This window comes from Rhopalosiphum padi, chromosome 3 (assembly GCF_020882245.1).
Source record: "Rhopalosiphum padi isolate XX-2018 chromosome 3, ASM2088224v1, whole genome shotgun sequence".
Lineage (NCBI taxonomy): Eukaryota > Metazoa > Arthropoda > Insecta > Hemiptera > Aphididae > Rhopalosiphum > Rhopalosiphum padi.
This window is the reverse complement of record NC_083599.1, coordinates 79,730,732-79,752,367: the sequence shown is the minus strand read 5'-3', so window position 1 is coordinate 79,752,367 and position 21,636 is coordinate 79,730,732. Positions and strand designations below refer to the sequence as shown.

Sequence of the window (21,636 nt, the reverse complement as noted above, 5' to 3'; positions counted from 1 at the left end):
AGACTGATGACCACTACAAAGCACGGCGGGCGGCTTGCCGGGCGTTAGATAGCCGGACGGACATCGTTGGCGATCGCCGATTATCATCGTTAATGGCAATAATGACACAGATAACTATTAGGCCGTGTGTGAGTCGCGAACAAAGATATAATATTGAAATTTTAAATACCATGAAATATAATTGGAGGGCCGCAGGTTGCCGGTACCTGTCAAATACATTAAATATGTCAAAAAAAGTGTTCATTTACACCTACTACAACTTTATGTCCAAAGATGTCGGATACTTGAGACCAATTATATATAAAAAAAGAATAATTTTTGCCCGGCGCAGAAATATACAATCAGGCCAAATTGGATCTTGATACATTTTAGGTATGCATAAGCATATAATACCCTACAATACCCCAAATGACCCCCCTGTAATAATTGTTTAAGTATTATCATTATTCATTACTTAATAATATAATACACAGCTATTGTTAAATTATTGTACGTTTGTCGTTTTTTCGTTTAACAAACATAAATACACTTTTCGACTTTTCGATGGATAACTATTTTATTAAGCCGTTTTTAATCTGTCGTTTCAAGAGGTCCTATTATTAAATTTGTTATTTTGAAATTTTGATAAAACATACCATAACACTATGAAATGCACGATTAAAAACACTATTTTACTTAACCCGTCAGTAGTCGCGATGATTTTTATAACACCGTTAGTCGCGTCTGAGCGCCGCGCTCTTTATACCTGTTTTGCCAATTTTGCATACGATTTTCATTAGAATAAGTTTAAGATCTTAAATTCAAGTTTGTGGTTGCCGGTGAAACAAAAATAATGCATTAAAATATTACGTTTATTTCTCATAATGATTAAAAATAATAATATATTTTGAAATTAAAAATCAAATACATATCATCTTTTCAATAAAACTGTTTATAATAATAATTTAAAATTATAAAATTATAAACATAAATAATACTTTTTTATATCTTATACACAATTTTAAAAATAGTAATGATAAATTTAGTAAATTTTTGTAAGAATTATTATTAATTGTAACATTATGTATATGAAAAAAAAGGAAAAAATTATTAAAAAAATAAGCATTTACTTCCTAACGTTATTCACTATCAGACTCGATTTCATTATTCTTACCACAAGACAGGCATGTTGCCACTGTATGTTCCTACAAATAGGAACATTACACATTTTAGAACGTACCTGAAAATCATTGTAAATATAATTTAGAATAGTACAAAAATGTTTACATTTAGTAAATAATAAAACAAATTACCATAGTTTTACGATTTTTTCTTTTCGGACAAAATCTACATTTTGGTCGATCACTAGATTCAGGAGTCTGTGCTACCGTGGGTTTTTCTACCTGGTCAGTCAGTTTCATAATAGTCTGTCTAAGAGGAATTGATAACTTTTTATTTAAAACGTTGAACCATAAAATGTTTAGTCAATTCTTTTCCTAGGGTTTTCAATTACAACCGTTGGCTTATAGTTTGGTTGGTATTGTCTCGGAAAATGATTTGACTATTGATTCCTGCGATATTCATAAGGGCAAAAATATCGTAAGTGGCCATCTGTAACTGATCCTTACTACAGAGTACTCCCCCTTGAGCTCATCAACCACATCAACGCCACCTTTTGTGGAATTATAGTATGTAATTACTTCTGGTCTCCGGATTAGGAATCTATAATTCCATGTTCATGCATAGTGGATATCATAAGGACATTTTTTTTTTATGGACGTATGAAGTAAGTAATTTATCTTTTCTGTAGCGAAAAATGGTTAAGTTTACAGTCCTTTTTTTTGTATCCAAAAAGCAAGTTGGTATTTCTCTTTTGTTTTTTCGTAGAGTCCCAACTACAGTAAGTTTATGAGTTTTCAACAACTCAGTCGTCAGTGGTATGGAGTTATACCAATTATCCATTGTGACGTTTCGTCCTGTTTTCGATATCGGTGAAATCAGCCTTTTCACAACACTTGATGGGTTGTTTTCACACTTGAAAGGGCCATCTGGTTGCGTCCCGACATATACCTCCATATTACAAGTGTAAAACGTTTTTGAGTCGACTAACGCTTGGATTTTTATCCCATACTTGTTCGATTTATAGGGAATATATTGTCTGAAATTGCATCTCCCTCTAAATCCTTCTAGCATTTCGTCTATCGTAGCATATTCACCCATAGTATAGCAGTCCTGGCACCATTTTACAAAATCATCGAATAGTAGCTAGTTTGTATATCGATAACCTTTCCTCCGGTTAGCCCGCAGCCATGTCTGCGGTAGGTTCAACAACAACATATAGATATTATTACATAACCATAAACCGATAAACCGTTATTATTGTCACAGCGCCTAATGAAACCGATTTCATTATTAGTATATATCTCGTTCGAATCGTCGCTCGTGTCATGCTTTTATGTTTAAATTCGTTTAAATTTTACTTGTGTTGTCGACTTGTTATGCTTTTGATTTAACACTTAACATTATGAAGCCAGTGACAGACGAAGTTTTCATATTATTAGAAACACCATTTCGACGTTGGAAGTCTAATAATAAAAATGATTTACTAAAAGTAGGTAGGCCTATTCCGGCTTTGTCAGTTTTGACTCCTGACAAAAAATGAAGTAAGGTATTCAAGATAATTAAATTAAAAATTTTATAAACAAAACTCATGGTTATGTGGAAGTCATTATTTACAAAAATTGTTTTATAATCCAAAATAATCCATCTCCAAGTGAAGGTATAGAAAATGTAAGCGTGTTACCAACAGAGTCAGAGCCAGCTACATTTTCTGATTCGTGTGAAGTCGATTTTAACAGTCAATATGATATCGCATTTGCTATTTAAGAAAATGCAAATCTAAAAATTCGAAACGATCCAAATATGCTTTACAAATATTTAAAAGAAACGTGGTCACCTAAACAAAATTATATTTTCCCTGTAAGTATGAATAAAAAAGGTCATAAAAGAAGCTTTCAAATTGAATGGCTAAATAAGCACAACTGGTTAGCTTATAGTCGTAATAGAGAAGGAGCGTTTTGTAAAGTATGTGTACTTTTTGGACCAAAGTTTGGTGGGATTGGAGGACAAAGGCTTGGGGTCTTAAAAGAAATTCCTATGATAAAATACAAAGATGCTTTACACGATTTTAAGATACATATGGAAAGAGAATATCATAAAACAGCAATTGTGCGATCTTTAGAATTTATAAAATGTTTTAAAGGCAAACAAAAAACAATAGAAATTCAACTTGATGACCAACTAAATGAAACTGTCAAACAAAATAAAAAGAAGTTAATTCCTATATTTAAAACAATTATTTTCTGTGGTCGTCATAATATATCTATAAGGGGGCATAGAGACGATGTTAATTTATCAAATCTGATTTCAAATGACCAAGCAAAAAATAATTTTAATATTGGAATATTCAAAGAATTGTTGATGTTCAGAATAGACGCGGGCGATGTATATCTTCGCAATCACTTAGAATCGGCTCCAAAAAATGCAACATTTGTTAGTAAAACTATTCAAAATAATTTGATCGATATATGTGGCTCGATTACCACAGACAAATTAATAAAAGAGGTGAATGAATGTAAATTTTTTTCAATTTTATGTGATGAAACTTCTGATTTATCACACATTGAGCAAATGAGTTTATCGATTAGATATGTTGATTTAAAATCATGCTTGATAAAAGCAAATTTTATTTGCTTTGTTTCGGTTTATGAATGTACTGGTGAAAATTTAGCAAATACAATCGTCCAAAAATTAAAAGAAATTGGTTTAAGTTTGGAATTTTTACGAGGGCAGGGATATGATGGTGGAGCAAATATGTCTGGTAAATACCGCGGAGTTCAAGCTAGAATCTTAAATTTGCAACCAAAGGCAACATACACTCATTGTGCATCGCACCGCCTAAATTTAACTTTAATAAAAGCATGTAATGTATTATCTATAAAAAAATTATTTTCTACAGTCAAAGAAGTATCTAACTTTGTGCGTGATTCTCCCAAAAGAGTTGATTTATTTAAAAAAAAAATAAATGAAATTTTACCTTCATCAAAATCAGTTTTGCTAGTGAAGTTGTGTGAAACTAGATGGGTAGAATCTCACGAGGCAATTATTCGGTTTTCCGATATGCTTATACCTATTGTACAATTTTTGGAAGACATGACAGTTAATACGGATGGAAATATACTTTCTAAATGTAACGGACTTCTTCATTCAATATTGACTTTTGAATTTATTTTGGCCTTAGAAGTAGCAGTAGAAATATTGTCTTTGACTTTGCCAATATCACGTAAATTACAAGACCCTGGTTTGGATTTGACAAAATGTATTGAAATCATACAATACAGACTGTATTAGATGTTCTTAAAAACAAAAGACAAAATGCAACATTTAACAACATTTTTAATCGAGCCGTATCAAAAGCCGAAAATTTAAACATTGAAGTTAAAACACCACGAATATGCAAACAACAAATAAATCGATCAAACAACATTACTTCAAGTCCTGAAGAATATTTTAAAATTACGGTATACTTCACAGTTTTGGACAATTTCATAACATCTATTCAATCCATGTTTTTTGACAACCAAAATCCAATATTATTTAAAATCCAACAACTGATAACTTATTATTTACACAATAAATCTGAAGAACATATTATAGAAGGTGCCACTTTTTATGAAGCAGATTTGCCTGGATCCATAGACGAATTAAAAGGTAAAACAATTATTATAATAAATCACTAGGTATTACATTTTTGAAATAAATTATAAATGCATTATTACAATAATTTACAGGTGAAATTGCATTGTGGCAGCTGCATTGGACTCAACAACCAGTAAAAAAGGAAAAAATAAATACAGCAATAGACGCATTCAAAGAAACTGAAGATGGGTATTTTCCAAACATTCGTCAACTTTTACTAATTTTAGCAATATTACCAGTAACAACATCGACAAGTGAGAGGTCTTTCTCAACGCTAAAACGCATAAAAACATACCTGAGAACAACAATGGGGGAAAACCGTTTAAACGGGTTAGCTTTGCTTAATATCCATAAACAAATTGATGTAAAACCTGAAGAAGTGTTAGATATGTTTTCAAAATCTAATCCTAGGAAATTACAATTATCTTTATCGTTATAAATATTTACAATATTATTATAATTTAAATATAATCTTCAACAAATAAAAAAAATACACATTTAAAATTATTGTCTATTTGTATGTATTTGTTAATTACTGAAAAAATTTAAGATTTGCATTTTGGACTATGGGCCCCCCCCCAAAATTAAATCCTGGATCCGCCACTGCGGGGCAACATAAACAAAAATCATATCGATCACTAAAATATGTATATATAATTTTCATAAAAATTATATAAAATTAAATATTTCATCAAATCAAAATAAGACTATTTTTAAAAAATTAATCTACCATAATAATTCTTGTTTACATAAATAACACATCACTAGGGTCCGGATTTGTATGCACTCAAAAAGATTAAAATAGTATGCATTATGCAACAAAAAACCTTTAAATATGCACTTGATATGCTCTTATTTTTTTAATTATATGCAAAAATATGCTCTTACCCAAATTATATGCGTTTATAATTTTTTTTTTCCATAGATATTAATACAACTAAATTAAACAAGCTTAATTTTTTTATTATAGACCTGAGACATAAATTAAAGAACAATAAATGTTTAAAAAATACATTTAATTAATAAAGTGGACACTCAAGTTAAAAATAAAAAAAAATAAATGTATTAAATTATAAAACCATTTGTACCACCAGGCTCCTACGTAAGGCGGTTAGCCTAGGATGGCAAGCTAATAAAAAAACCCAGACTATATAATAAGCTATCGTACATGGAGTGGGTGACCAATATTATAACGAATAAACTATTAATTTATGTGCACCGTCGTGCTATAAATATATATTGTAACACTCGTCATATAAAATACACAGACACAATATTATAATAAAAATACGGGCGCCCAAATAAAATGAATAGAAAAATAATATAACAGACAATCAATAATAAATAATAATAATGAACGTGATCGATATCACTGTTATCACGGATAGTATATAAACAAAATTAACGATACCAATAATCTGCTAATCTCCGCCGACGACTGATACCCTCGCAGTGTGACCACCAGACTTGCTGCGTTTAATTACTGGATCCGATATCACTCGATTTTAGGTGACAGGCGCCAGGTCATTGACACACTAATTTGCGAGATATTTTTTACTACGTACTTCACGTACTCGTAATGCAGCAAGGGATGGAACGAAGATTAATGACGACGTCCCGCACAACGACACAATAATAATAGCATAGACGATGCAGCGACCTTGCAATTAATAAATAAGCATTAATACGCGGTATCATGCATCAACGGCTCACACGGCCAAAATACGACTAAATGCGCCCACGCACAACGCACAACAGTGGCGATATCCCGCACGACAGGATATAAAAGAGGTATAATTAAAGAAACGGTCCGCAAATGTTTTTTAATAAAACTACGTCAACGATACCGAATGACACAAAAATGGCACAAAATGGCCCACAATGAAAAACGCCGCACACGCGACAAAGGCGACGTCTCGTACGACGGTCGCGGAAGAACAGTACGTACTGTGCGTAGGTGAATGTCCACGGTTGTCTTATAGGCAAGAGAGGAGGGGACGACTGTTGAACTTGCCGAGCTTAATCTATACAAAGGTCGTCAAACTTAGTCTCGGAATAACGCGATAGATAATAATAATATTATATCTTGAACACCATTCCTTTGGTAAATACCTATTTTTGAAAAAAAAATAAAAATACAACGAAGAAGATTTATAAAAAAAAAAAATTTAAACAAATAATAATATACTGATTACTAGGTATGAATTGATATTTTACTTTTTATAAAAAGAGTTGACAATAATATATTCTTCCATGTGTTCAGGTGTCATATTTATCCTTCTATCACATAATATATGTTTATATAGACTGAATGATCTTCCCACATCTACTGATGTCAACGGTGCATATTTCATATTGGACACAGAGGAAGGATTGAAATTTTCTGGAAGCTGTATTTCATTGTTTCCTGATAGTTCGGAAATTATATTTTTTGTAATCTCTAACGATTGTAGTAAAGTCAATTTAGTATCTTCTAAATTTGTTATTGCCCGAATAAGTCCAGAAAAGTTAATTTTTATAAATGTTAAATCATTTTTCACTGTAGGTAAATTGAACATTTTTTTACAACTATCTACACTTGCTGACGAATCATTGTCTAATTTTTTTATAACACTTTTAATGCCTTCGTAATTATTTGCATTAAATATAACTACCTCTATCCATGTGCCCCATCTTGTAATAACTGGTTCCGGGGGCAATGGTAAACCTGGTAGTATTTCTTTATAAAGTTGAATACGAAAAGGTGACTTTAAAAAAGATTTTTTTACATTGTTAATTAATTTATTCACATCGGGGAATAACTCTCTTACTTTTTCTGCTACCCTGTTTAACATATGTGCTACGCATGTTACATGTATGATATTTGGGTAAAATACTTTTAATGCATCTCCAGTTTTGGCCATATATGGCGCTGCATCGGATAAAAACAATCTTAGATTTTCATCGTTTCCCCCTGCGGGCCATAATATTTTTAAACTATCATTGATAAAACGGGATACTGTTGAGTAATTTGTTTTAGGCAGTTCTTTACATGCCAAAAGATATGGTTTACTTGGTGTATTACAATCTAAAACGCCAACTAATAAATTTGCTATATAGCGGCCGTTTGTATCAGTTGTTTCGTCAACAGCAATCCAAATATCTGAGTTACCAATTATTTCTCGGATTGTAATAATAACATTATTATAACATGGACCAAGATAATTTTTTCTTAATGTACTTTCGTCGGGAATATGCTTACCTGTGTACTTCTCCAAAAAATTTTTGAATTCTGGAATTTGAAGTTTATTCCATGGTATATTAGCGACTATTAAAGCTGAACAAAGATCCTCATTAAAAATGTTGCCAGATTTGGGTTTTGCGTCCAATACAAATAATTGTTTTTTATTATCATTTGCTCTACGTTTTAAAGCACTATTATGTAAAGCGGTATCAACGTGTTGTTGTATTTGAAATTTTTTTGTGCAAACGATTTTTTTGTCACACAGTTGACAAAACACTACAGAACCATCCGTAGTAAAAATTGTATGGTCTGTTTTATTATACAATGCAATCCATTGTTTTATTAAAGTTTCAATATTATTACGACTTTTCGGCATTTTAAAATTTATAAGTGCACGAAAAACTTGAAAAATTATTAACAAATTCGTATGTATACGGAATGCAAAATTATATTTATAGGCGATTGCCGTCTTGCCGACTACTGATTAAAATACCGACTAAATGCACGACAACACGAGGCGGCGTGTTTACATAATATAAGACTAAAAATATGATTATTCAAAGGGAATTTAAATATAACTGGTCTTCATTGTTGTCGATAACGACGTTGCGATAAACGAGATATAATTTTAACACAAAATATCCAAAAATATAAGAAACAAGAAATAATTTATTTCTAAATAATACCTCATGAAAACATAAATCCAGTTCCATGGTGAAATAGAAATAAAATAATTGGTTTAATGAACTATTATATTATACAAAATATGCTTGATTATGCAAAATTCTTCAAATATGCTTTTATACCTAAAATATGCATTTATATGCAAAATAAACTTTTTTCTGTGCATTCTCTGCTACACAAATCGTTCACATTTCTTACTTTCGTTGAACTGCATACACTCGTTATAAATATGTAAATGCATAAAAATCCGGACCCTACACATCACTATTTAAATATTAAACCATTGTTAAATCATTTTTTCACAAGATTTTGCTCTGTGCACATCCCAGTAATTTACTTGTCAGTAAATCAGTTAATTAATTAATTAAATTATTTAATCGCCATACATTTTTTCACATCATGTTCCATAATGGTTATCAATACCAAAATAATGGCCACAAAAATGGAATTACGTAAGTATACTTTTTTTTTTTTACTAAATTCAAAGTATATAATTGTAAAAATCATTTTGAATACAATTTAAAATATTTTTAGTTACTATAAATGTGCAAAATCAAAGGAATTTTTTTGTGCGGGAACTGCCAAAAAAAATCAAGACGGTTCAATTGTAGAATTAAAATCTCATTCTATTATACACACGAGAAATATAAATGATGAAGACAATATGGTGAAAATATTTAGAAATTCATTAAAACTACGGGCAAAAATGAAAACCTGCCTCTGAAAACAATATATGACGAAGAAGCTCTAAGGTAATATAAATGCTTTAAATAAAAATAAACCTATATAAATGGCTTCTTATTGTTAACTATATATTTTAGGCACCAAGTTGCCGCCGGCCTATACCTTGGTCGACTGCAGAGAGTATTATGCATTTTTCTAGGAGATCCTCGCTACCTTCTTTGCCCCATACATTACACGAGTTATCCATAAAATTTGATAATGGGGAGTTATTAAGATACTCATGTTGTGGTTCTTCCATATTTAGTGGATGTGTGCGAGATCCTGAAGGTAAAATAATAGTATTAGTTTAGAGTTACATTAATAAATCTTAAAACATTTAAAATGTAGTCTTTAATAGCAAATACTTATTATCGTATATGTCACCATCATAGATTAAGCCATATTAAATTAGTGAAAATTATTCATTGCAACAAGGGGCCACTACTTAAAATCATAAAAGAGGATTTATAAATTGATGATTAAATATTATTAACAATTGATCACATGGTATTTTTGTATTTAATATGTTTATATATTCAAGTTAAATAATATTTAAATATAAAATAATAACAAATTTTTAGTAATTTTAGTAATAATAATTGAAAAATATAAATGGATTTTTTTTTAGCTAGCATTGATGAAATGTAATTTTGAACAGTTGAAGACTGAAGAGTGTATATTGTAAACAAATTTAATACATTCAATAAAAATAGAATAATCAGGCTCAAATAATATATATTTACAGGACCGGATTATGTTGAAATATGCCCCTCATCAAATATAATTGAAAAAATAAAATATTTTAATTATTAACAGATATATGCATTGGAGAATCTCCAGAATCCATTTTGTATAAAAACCATTAGTAATTTAGAAAATGTTTTGTTTCTAAAATAATTGTACTTTTATAATATTATGTTAAAAAAAATATATGCTAATAAGGTTCAGATTGAACTAGGAGATGATTTAACTTAAATAAGATACTGTGCAAAGTTATGTTTATGAATACAAATTAATTAATTATTTATAAACATTAAAAACAAGTTCAGCGACAATTCCAAAATGCATTTACAAAAATGTGTAAGTTCAAGCATTAAATAATTGGGGGCCAACGGTTCACTACCATGAGGCGATACCACAAGAAAAAAAAAGTATAAAATAACAATTAAAACAAAAAAATATTATATATATCCATAAATTTCTGCTGTTTACAAATAAAACATTTTAATATATTATTTAATTTATAAAATAATTATTATGAATAATTAGAAACTTTAAATAAAATATGAACAATTTTATTCATAAGTGGTAAAAACATCAAGTTTAGTCTAAAAATTGTGTGATTTACTACTAATCCTTTAACTTTAAATTTAAAATGAAATTTATTAATATGATGGTATGATACACATTTAATTTTTAGTTATTTTTCTTGATAAATACATTTTTAGTTTATGACTTAATACATAGAGTATTATACTTACTGAATTAAAATATAATTTATATCAAAAACAGGCAAATACAGTATTATATTGGCATGCCCTCAACTAATAAACACAGTACTACTACACAACATCACTGAAGTTCACGCAGACGCAACTTTTAAAGTAGTCTCATCAAATATGGGTAGCCAGCTTCTAAGCATTCATTGCATGATCAATAATTCTGTAAGTGTTAATTTGTACAATTTAAAATAATAGTTGATTAATATTAATTAATGTTATGGTAATTTAACCAAGATTAATTTTCCTAATTAATAAATAATAAAAAATGTCTAATTACATTTTTCAGTCTATACCAATTGCTTATGCATTGTTGGAATTAAAATCTAGGAATTCCTACCAATGTGTTCTAGACCTTATGAAGGCAAATCTACTTCCTAACCTTAACCCAGACGTTATAATAACAGATTTTGAACCAGCCCTAAGAGATTCACTTCTATCTTCTTTAGGTGTAAGAGGAACAAGAGTTATGGGATGTTGGTTTCATCACAAACAGGTCGATAATATAATTTTAATAACACTTACATGTTACATAAAAAAAAAATATATACCATAATTAATAACTTGTGAATATATTTAAATTACTCACTTGTTATTATAATGGTAAAATTGAATTATATTAAATTAGTTAAATTAAGTTACACATATTTTTAATACTTACACTAGTCCTATTTTCATCTTTGGCGTACCATTATTTTCAAACAAAATTATGAAGTTGACAAATTTAAATCTATTTAATATTGTAAAAATAAATATTTATTGTAATTTTTTTTTTTTAATATTTACCAACTTTTGTTTAAATTATTAATTAGGCTGTATGGAAGAAAATGAAATCCTACAATTATTTGGCAACTGTTAATACAAATCAGTATGCATTAAAATCTTTGAGGATGCTCATGTGTTTGCCTCTATTGCCGGGAGCAGAAATAGAGCAAGGGTTTTTGCTCATTAAAGCATATGCTACCAATCATAATGTTCCAATGCCAAACCTTTTCAACTATTGCCAAAGGTAATTTAATTCTAGACAAATTTAATTTAATTAAAACAGATTAAAATTAAAAATTAAACTAACTAACTTTCCTTATATTTTTATTATATTTACAGTTATTGGATAAGACGTGTTGGTGTAAACGTTTTATCAGTTAATGGCGTCCCAAGAAGGACAAATTATAATATTGAAAGCTTCCACAATACTTTAAGGTACCAATTTTCCGTCACTCATCCAAATTTATGGGTTTTCCTAGGTAAATATATTACATTTAATATAAATAATACAATTATTAATTTATTCTTAGTAAATTTAACCATGTAATCAATAGTTTATATTTTATTAAAATGCCATATAGCCCTGTTTATAGTTAGATTAAATATTTAAATGCATCATGTACAACATGTGATTTGGAAGATAAACTCTAAAAACATTCCAAGGTTATTGTTATTAATACAAAATATTAAAAGTACTGACACATCTAATTATTTAATTCTACAATATTGTTGCTATCCTACTGTGATTAGCCAATTTTCCTTTATTTTCATTTTTCTTATTAGTATTGTTTTTCTTTAATTTACATATGTATATATTGACTAACTAGTAAATCTTTTAAGAAATAACAATAATAATAGTACAGAAATACAGAATAAATTGATCTGAATCAGAAGTAGATATTTATTCTATTGATAATAATATAATTATGTTGATTTTAATTACTAGGTCAAATATGTGCACTGAGTGTAAAGTACCATACAATGGTTACTCAGCTGGAAAATGGCCTACAACCTACGAGAAATTTAAAAACAAAATACCTATTAAATTCCAAGCGGATCAAACGGGCAACTGAACACCATGAAGCTGGTATACTGAGTGTTTGGCAATTTTTGGTAACATGCTCTCATTGTAGTGCAACTTATGAACGTACGCAAAGGAATTGGGCACTGGGTATTCAAAATGGTGAAGAGTCGGATGATAATCAAGTAGCTGAAAATGACATTGATGAAATTCCTCCGGTAAACATTGTAGGAGAACAAAATGAAGAACCTGAACCAAATCACCCAATTAGGCCAAGTGTCTGCATGGCATGTAACATAGTTACAACTGGAGAAGATGTGGCTCAATATATTGTTTTGCCATGTGGACATGCGTGGTTGTGTACCACATGTGTTGGGGTCTTAGAGAACCAATATCCTGTAAGATGTCCTTTATGCCGCGGGGATGTTGATGTTTTTCAACGAATGTTTTTATTAACATAACTGCATGTAGTCTGTAATAATTTGTTTATTTAATATACCAAGTCATGTATTATAATATGATATAAATTTAAATTTAAAGATGATTCAAGTAAAAGGTACCTATTGGCTATTTGTGTTCAAAATAATTTACAACTCTGATAATTTGACATAGTTCTATATTTTCATTATCTCATTTGCCCAGTGTAAATTAAAGTCAAGTATATGCTTCTCTTCTAAAATATACATATATGTATCTCAGAAATATGTTTATTTAATTATTAGGTATCATGCATTGTACTTTATACTTGCCTATGTAATGTTATTATATCATACATAAATATTAAAAAATATGATGTATTGTATAGTTTTATAATTATTTCGCTTAAAACGATTAACAGTAAATTTGATATTAATTTTATCAGTCCTTAAATTCCACAATAAATTATTAGTTCTTAAACTTAATATAAATTGAATAACTAAATTAAATTGATTAAAATTACCCATTAATTTATAACTCTTGCTAACGTAAGAAATGATTTCTTAAAATAAAATATAGTTTACAACTAATAAAATATTATTAAATCTGCTCAAAACATAATTTGTAGTAAAACTTTTGGGTATAAATTCAATTTCAAGAAATAAATCTAATATTTCTTAGAAAACAAGTAATATTTTTACAAAAAAAAAAATTATTTTTATTATTAAAGCTATTCAATTAATACCCAAATTTATTAACTTGAATTCAAATGTTTAGCAATTAAAACACATAATTTTAATTTCATAAAAACAAAAACCTAACAAATTTATTTAGTACGGTAGATCTACTAAAAACATATCTACCTAATTATTATCTTAAATCACTATTGACTAGAGCGAAGAATCAAACTAAATTTACAGATTCGGTTGATCTAAAAAAATCATCTATAAATTCGATTTAGGAAAATGAGAAAATATGGTTAAATTAAGATAAGTAGTCATTAAAATGGACATTTTCTTATAATAAAATTATAATAGTTACTATATGGTTTTTAAAATGAGAAAAATTATTTTCTTGCTATATAACCACTACAACTAAAAAATTTTTTGTAGCATAATATGATTTACGTCGGATTCTGTTGTCTTGGCAAAATAACCGTTATCGTCATGTGATGAATGCTGGATCAATTTTAAATGACTAAAACAAGCGTCACAGAGCAATTCTACATGGCGCATTCTTATAACAATTAGGTTAAATTTAATGTACCTAACAGTAAGTTTTCTTAATAGAATTTAAAGAAAAACATTAACTGAGATATAGGTACCGCGAAGGGGTGCACTTACTACCCACTGGCTTTTCAAAATTAAGAATTGAATGATTTTTGTTATTTATAATAAAATATATAAATAATTTATATTATAAATAAATAGGTATTATGAATATTATAACAAAAAATATATAAGTAGGTTCTTACAAAATGTACGATGAACAACAGCTTCAAAACAATTACTCAGTTACACAATAATCAAAAAAAAATAATTAAAAAAAAAACAATTGTTATTCATAACTTGATTACGTGAAACATTAAATTTTAAATTCAGTACGTCTTGACAAGTCGACGAATATGTGTGAACTAAAACCTTTAACTTTTAAGATAGGTAAGGTAGCCAGGTGCCCAGGTAGGAAATAGAGAAATAATTAATAAATATATAATATTGATTATGATTTCGAAATTTCCGAAAATTGATAAATATAGCCACGAAGTACGATACCTATTCGTATTATATTTTTAATAATACCTCTTGAGATGTTGATTGGAAAATAATACTAGGTACCATTGATTATAAAATATAGTACTATTTATAATCAATGTAGGTATTAATTATAATACCTGGCTTAGATTTTATTAATTATTCACTATATTTGGATTTGGCGACGACTACGACTGTCAATACGTTATTCAGTTTTGTTGTGATCGTGTCTATATTTTATATCACAATTAATACAATTGACTATACTTCTTTTCAAAAGAGAACATACCGGTTTCGCGCATGTCGACTGACGGCTTTCAGCTGGCCCGAGGCCTATTACTCCCACTTTCGTTGAAACGAGGCATCGATCGCACACGACGGTCGCCGATAAAAGTTTGCCGACAAGTATACACCCAATTCAAATAATTTGTTTACAATTAATAATTAGTAAATACCTGACCGGTGTGGCGTGCGGTCGTGTACAGTTGCGTTATAGGGATCGGCGTGTAATATTTATTGATTTATTTTTATTGATATTACTATTATTTAATATTAACTTAATGGTTGCATAATTATAATGTACAATACATTTTCATACATACAAATTATATACACAATATAACAAATACGTTTTTACAATAATAATTTACATAACATAGAATTTACAATAATAATTTACAAGAATATTTACAATAATACCTAATTTACATAAAATTGAATTATAATTTTACAAATATTTACATTATTTTATCTTTCAATCTGATAAAAGATCGAAATCGTCATCTTCAGTGTCACTATTTCCGATGGTCATAATTATGCTATCTTGCTCAGCCGTCAAATCGTCTATTGTCTCATCTAAAGCCCAAAACTTATTTTCTTCTTTTATAGTGTGGCTAATGAAGTTCTTCCACATTTCAGCGTCCACTTTAGCAACTCCTTCAACCAAAAGATTTTTCACATCGGGCAATTTAAAGGTTTTGTTGTTGGACTTCACGTGACGTTTCACAACAGACCAAGCCAACTCAATAGGGTTGAGCTCGCAATGGTAAGGCGGTAACCTTAACACCGTTTTATTTTGTTGTGAAATCATCTCGTCGATAACGTATTTGTTGTACATCGGTTTTATCCTTCTCACAATTTTTAAAAGTTCCGGTATTATCATACTTTTGTCAACAACTTCTCCTTTGCTTTCTAGCCATTCGACGATATCAGCCTTCCTCCAGTTTGTAGTCGGGCATTTTTCAAGCTTTACCGAGTGGTATGGCGCGTTGTCCATTATTATAACCGCATTTTCTTTAAGCCTCGGTAAAACGCCTTCTAACCAATCACGGAAACTATCGCCAATCATTTCATCGTGATAGTCGTTGGTGTTTTTCTTCGACTAAAGCATAATAATGAATCAGGGACAAATCCATCTTCGGAGCCGATGTGACACACTATTAACCGTTTCCCTTTTCCAGTGGGGTTAGCTGCTCCAGTAGAAAGACCCTGAGAAAATGCAGCTTGGCTCGATTCTACTGTAGTATCACGCCATACCCTTATTGCTACATCCCCGGCGTTCACCCACGTTTCGTCAATATAATATATCGGTCGGCCTTCCTCTCGATATTTTCTTATATCCCTGATATATTCTCTGCGCCATGCCCGAATTTCGTCATTTTCAATACGTCTTCGTTTTGTAAATTTAAAACCCATAGACTTTAAAAGACGCCATAGTGTTGTTAATGAAAAGTCCGGTAAAGTGTCATCTTCGTTCACAACATTTAAAATTTTATTTAAATTTGGCAACTCACGATTCACCCAAAACTGATGAACTTGTCTTCGTATCGCTTCTTTGTCAAAATCATCAACCTTATCATTGACATTTTTAAAGATTTTCGTTCTGTTAGGTGATGAAACTGTTTTAAAGTTGCGATACTCTCTCTGTAAGCGTGTTGGAAATAGTTGTAATACCAATGCCTAATTCTTTGGAAAGAAGTGATAGCGCCTGTCGTATTGAAAGTTTGGGATTTGCCAATAATTTAGTTTTATACGCGTTGATGATCATCTGCTTTTGGCTAGAAGACACAAACTGAAATATTATTAAACTATGTATTAAAAAAAAATGTATGAATATTATTATCACTTGAAATGTTTCAAAATTGAAAATTTCATTCTTTTTGAAATATTTCAATGAAATATTGAAAAATATTTTTTCTTCTTTTAAATATGATCGGTTATAGTTGATTAGAAATAATATATTGATTATACACGGAAAATATTCATAAAAAATATGCACTATTATTACCTATTGAATTAACTAATGAATTTTCGTTCAGTGCATAACAATAAAAGATTAAATATGATAAAAATTGTTTTTATTAAATGAGCTAACGAATTGTGATCCATCTAATTGAACGAAAAATAAGGTACACTAATTAAAAAAAAAATTAAATCGGGTGTATCACGAACAGTGTTGAGACTTATCTAGATAAATTTATCTAGATAGTATTTGTTCATCTTTTATCTTATCTAGATGAAAATTTAAATATGTATCTAAGGGTTATCTTAGATTAAAAATCGGTATCTTTTTAGTAATTATCTAGATAATATTATGTGTAAACCGATATTTTTTTTGAGCGCCCTGTATGCATGCAAGTTAATATTATGGTCTATGGACTATGGAGTCCATTTTATAAATAATTTCAATAGTTATAATGTAAAATATAATAAAAACAGGATCAACAAAAATAATCTACGAACGTTATAACTTATAAATCATAATATAGAACTATCAAGCTTATAACATGAAAAAATTAATGCCCACTCTATAAATAGACCAATATTAAATTAAATTATTATGCCAATGATAATAATATGACGTTATATACGGGCACTGGGTATTTTATACTATTCGCGGGAAAACATTAGTAATAATTTATTACTAATAATATCATAATATTGATTCATGATTGTGCTTTGCTATAAGTCGGTAATTCGGTACTAATCACTAAACAGTAATCAGTCGTATAGTCTATACGACTTGTTATTGTCACTTTCTGGTTGTGTGTATACAATATTACGAAATCTGTTCCATATTGCTACTTATTTTCATTTGTGATATCCGTTGATATTTTAGTCATTAAATTAAATTATAAAAATGAAACGGTTCGTGATTAAATCAGTGGATTTATGTACGGATACCTCGGTGAAAAAAGTGCGTAATACTCTGTCATTGAAACATGAAAACGTGGATGATCCTACTACAGTACAGCATGCAAATGAAAATACTAATACTGAATCCGCTGATGAACAATTATTGTGCAAAATGTCATACTTGTTTGACGGTGAATTATATAAAATTGTTACACTCGATGGCATTAAAGTTTCAGCTAAACGTACTACATGCTCAAAAGTAATTAATGGCCATACATCTACTGGAAATTTCCTCAGTCACATAAAGGTACTTATTTTTTTATTGTTAGGTATTTATTTATATATTTATTGCTATAATATTTATAATTAATATTATCTATTTAATTTTACAGCTTAAACATAGTTTTATGATGTCTAAAGTACAAACCAAAAAAGATGCTAAAAAGAAAAGAGCGAATGATGAACTCAGTACAAACAATCTAAAACAATCAAAGTTATCGTTTAATCAATCTGAAATTACAAAAAAAAATGTAAGATATAGTAGTTCGGTAAATATATTATTTCAAATAAGAATGGTAGTCATAGATTTTGTAAATATTGATCAATAAACCATTTTATGAGATGAAGTAGGTTTAAATGTTGACACCTTTTTATTGGTGCCTAAGTAATTAATAATATTTATTGGTAGAAGCAGTTCCGTGTACCCAGACATTTTTTTTTGGGGGGGGAGAGGCACTTTTTTTACCTTTAATTTTTGTAATGCTAAAATACCTACTTATATAAGATACTTGATAGTTGATATAAAAACACTAAGCATATAGGTACTTTTTTCTATCGCTGTACAACTATGTTGGCATTGTTAGTAACTTATAAGGTATAACTACATTTAACATGATTATAAAAATATAAACCTTAGGTTAATTTATTTACCATATTAATTTGAATATAAAGAGAATCTTTAATAGTTAAAATAAAAAATAAAAACAAACCATTAAGTCATTAAGATAAAAAAAAATAATATGTGAAGCAATTAAATCATACTTCATAATATATTATAATGGTTAAATTTAATAAAACACTTTTAAATTTTGTACTACTCACTTCGCTTTTCGTACTACACACAATTTTAACCCTTAGCTACACGCGCCATTTTTTTTTCAATAATTGCACGCGCGGTGTATTTTATACACCAATTTGTTTTACGCAGAAATCAATGTCGTATTGCATATATATTTGACTTTATTTACTAATAAAAGAACAAAATACTACTTAATATTGTTTAACATTTAATTATAAAAAAAAAAAATGAATAAAAAAAATTTTTGTTATTACTATATTATAATTGATAAAAGCAAAAATATCTTACTCGCGCGGTGTATTTCGTTCACCGATACAAAAATATTTTATACGGAGCTTGTTTGTGCGGCTACAAACATCAAATGACGACTGAAATGGATTAATAACTATTACATATTAGATAAGAAAAGGTTAGATTAGGAGAATAACTGATAACAAATAAAAACTAAAATAGAACAAGATAAACAAAAATATTGGTGTACAAAATACACCAGCGCGTGTAGTTAAGGGTTAAGGGCTGTTATATTTAAAAAGTTAAAAATATATATTTTACATTTTTGTTACAGGTTAAGGATTTGATATTCAATTATATTGTTGAAGAAATGAAGCCGCTTGTAACTTGTGAGAAACCATCTTTTAAACGTTTGATTCAAGGCTTAACTTCTCAACATATTGTACTTCCACATAGGAGAGTTATCGCTAATGAACTAAAAGTTAAATATGAGTATTATGTAAAGATGTTGACCGAATTAATTGAAAATCAACATTTTATTTGTTTAACTGCTGATATCTGGAGCTCAAATAACAAAAGTTATTTAGGAATGACGTGTCATTATATAAATGAAACCAATTACAACCGACATTTGTATGTATTAGCTTGTAAAAGGATAAAAGGCTCCCATACACACTTAAATATTTCAAAAGTAATAACTAAAATACTGCAAGACTATAAAATCAATTGTGAAAAGGTTTCACATATTGTAACAGACAACGCTACAAATTTTGGTAAAGCATTTCGCATATTTTCAAATCAGTATATTAATACTACTAATAATACTAAAAATGTTAATGATCCAAATTATTTAGGTATTATTAGTAGTGACTCCGATAGTGATAACGAAATTATAAATAATTCAGACTCAGAAAACGATTCCGACATTCCCAGTTTAGAGATAATTGATTTTTCTTCATTGGATTTTGACCCTAATTCTATTTCTTTGCCAAGACATATTACATGTGCCGCTCACTCTTTAAATTTAATAGCTACAACTGACATATCTAAAATAGAACAAGATGCTTACAATAAAATATCAAAAACAGTATTTAAAAAATTATTTTCTTTTTGGAACTTATGTAGCAGAAGCACTGTTGCATCGGATAAAGTCACAGACTTGTGTAACTAAATTTCCTGTGCCAGTTGTTACCCGATGGAATTCTATGTACAATGCAGTTCAAAAGGTTGTTTCTCATAAAGATAGTTTGGTTTTAGTTTTTGAAGAGTTAAAATTAAGTAAAATAAAAAAAAATGAATGGATATTCTTAGATGAGTACTCCAAAGTAATGGGCCCACTGGCAACATCATTAGATAAGCTTCAGGGTGAAAAGTCATGTTTTCTAGGCTATGTGGCTCCTTCTATATTGGCATTAAGACTTCTTATGATACAAATGAATGACTTAATACATTGTAGGACTTTATGTTTGAAAATAATAAGTAGCATTGAAAGGAGATTTGATTACACAATTGATTTAAAAAAAATGAAAAGTAAGCCATATATTTTATCTGCAATTAGTCATCCTAAATTCAAACTGACATGGGTACCTGAAAGATATAAACATTACTGCAAACAAATATTTTTAGAAGAATGCATTTTAATAAGTTCTTCTTCAATCGATAATTTCAATACAGAAGAACATTTGGACGGTAATAGTAGTGATGAAGATTTTTTTCAAATTTTATCTGAAGTCCCCAGTTCCTCATATTCTAATTTAAACTTAGATGTAGATAACCAAACAAATCAAAGTTTTGTAAATAATCAAGTTTCATCATATTTAAATACTAACAATAAAGATTTAACTGTTCTTGATTCATATTCAATAATAAAACAAATATTTTTTAAATATAACACAACACTCCCATCCTCTGCACCTGTCGAACGCTTATTCAGTAGTGGGTCTCAAATAATGACACCCAGAAGAAATCGTCTAAACGATAAGACTTTTGAAATGCTGCTTTGTTGTAGGTGTCTTCAACTTAACAAATAAAACTCATAAAAATTGTTTTAATTTGTATACATTTTTTTTGTGGTCTTATTTTAAAGTTGAAAAGTGATAACTGATTATGTATTAAGTGTAATATTATACTTATTAATATAATATTATACATATTAATCATTTAAATAATATTCATTGTTACTATAAATATTAAATTATGTAAAATTTTAATTTGGAATTTTTATGTTATTAATAAAAAGAGATTTGTTTGGAAGAATTATTATGCTTTATATTATTTAATTATTAATTTATAATTTTATTTTGTAAGGTCATTAAACACAATATAAATGTTTTAAAAATGGTTTATGGAAAATTTCCATAATTTTTTTTTAT

At 28.8% G+C, this 21,636-nt stretch overlaps 4 protein-coding genes across 4 annotated transcripts; 3 read left to right on the top strand and 1 right to left on the bottom strand.

The window, feature by feature from the left end:
* The first annotated feature begins 2,964 nt into the window (after positions 1-2,964).
* LOC132926015 (uncharacterized) lies at positions 2,965-5,176 on the top strand. Its single transcript, XM_060990366.1, has 4 exons — positions 2,965-3,859; positions 3,998-4,321; positions 4,696-4,749; positions 4,830-5,176. Exons 1-4 carry the CDS (start codon positions 2,965-2,967, stop codon positions 5,174-5,176), a joined length of 1,620 nt encoding a protein of 539 aa, XP_060846349.1.
* A 4,319-nt stretch (positions 5,177-9,495) lies between these two features.
* On the top strand, positions 9,496-13,113 carry LOC132926014 (uncharacterized). The gene is made up of 6 exons (XM_060990365.1): positions 9,496-9,655; positions 10,880-11,031; positions 11,156-11,362; positions 11,679-11,875; positions 11,971-12,110; positions 12,578-13,113. The coding sequence occupies exons 1-6, from the start codon at positions 9,514-9,516 to the stop codon at positions 13,111-13,113; spliced, it is 1,374 nt and encodes a 457-aa protein (XP_060846348.1). The 5' UTR covers positions 9,496-9,513.
* A 2,461-nt stretch (positions 13,114-15,574) lies between these two features.
* LOC132926013 (uncharacterized) lies at positions 15,575-16,168 on the bottom strand. Its single transcript, XM_060990364.1, has one exon. It carries the CDS (start codon positions 16,166-16,168, stop codon positions 15,575-15,577), a length of 594 nt encoding a protein of 197 aa, XP_060846347.1.
* A 1,791-nt stretch (positions 16,169-17,959) lies between these two features.
* LOC132926012 (uncharacterized) lies at positions 17,960-21,294 on the top strand. The gene is made up of 5 exons (XM_060990363.1): positions 17,960-18,262; positions 18,348-18,503; positions 19,599-20,037; positions 20,119-20,351; positions 20,416-21,294. Exons 1-5 carry the CDS (start codon positions 17,960-17,962, stop codon positions 21,292-21,294), a joined length of 2,010 nt encoding a protein of 669 aa, XP_060846346.1.
* Positions 21,295-21,636: the final 342 nt, after the last annotated feature.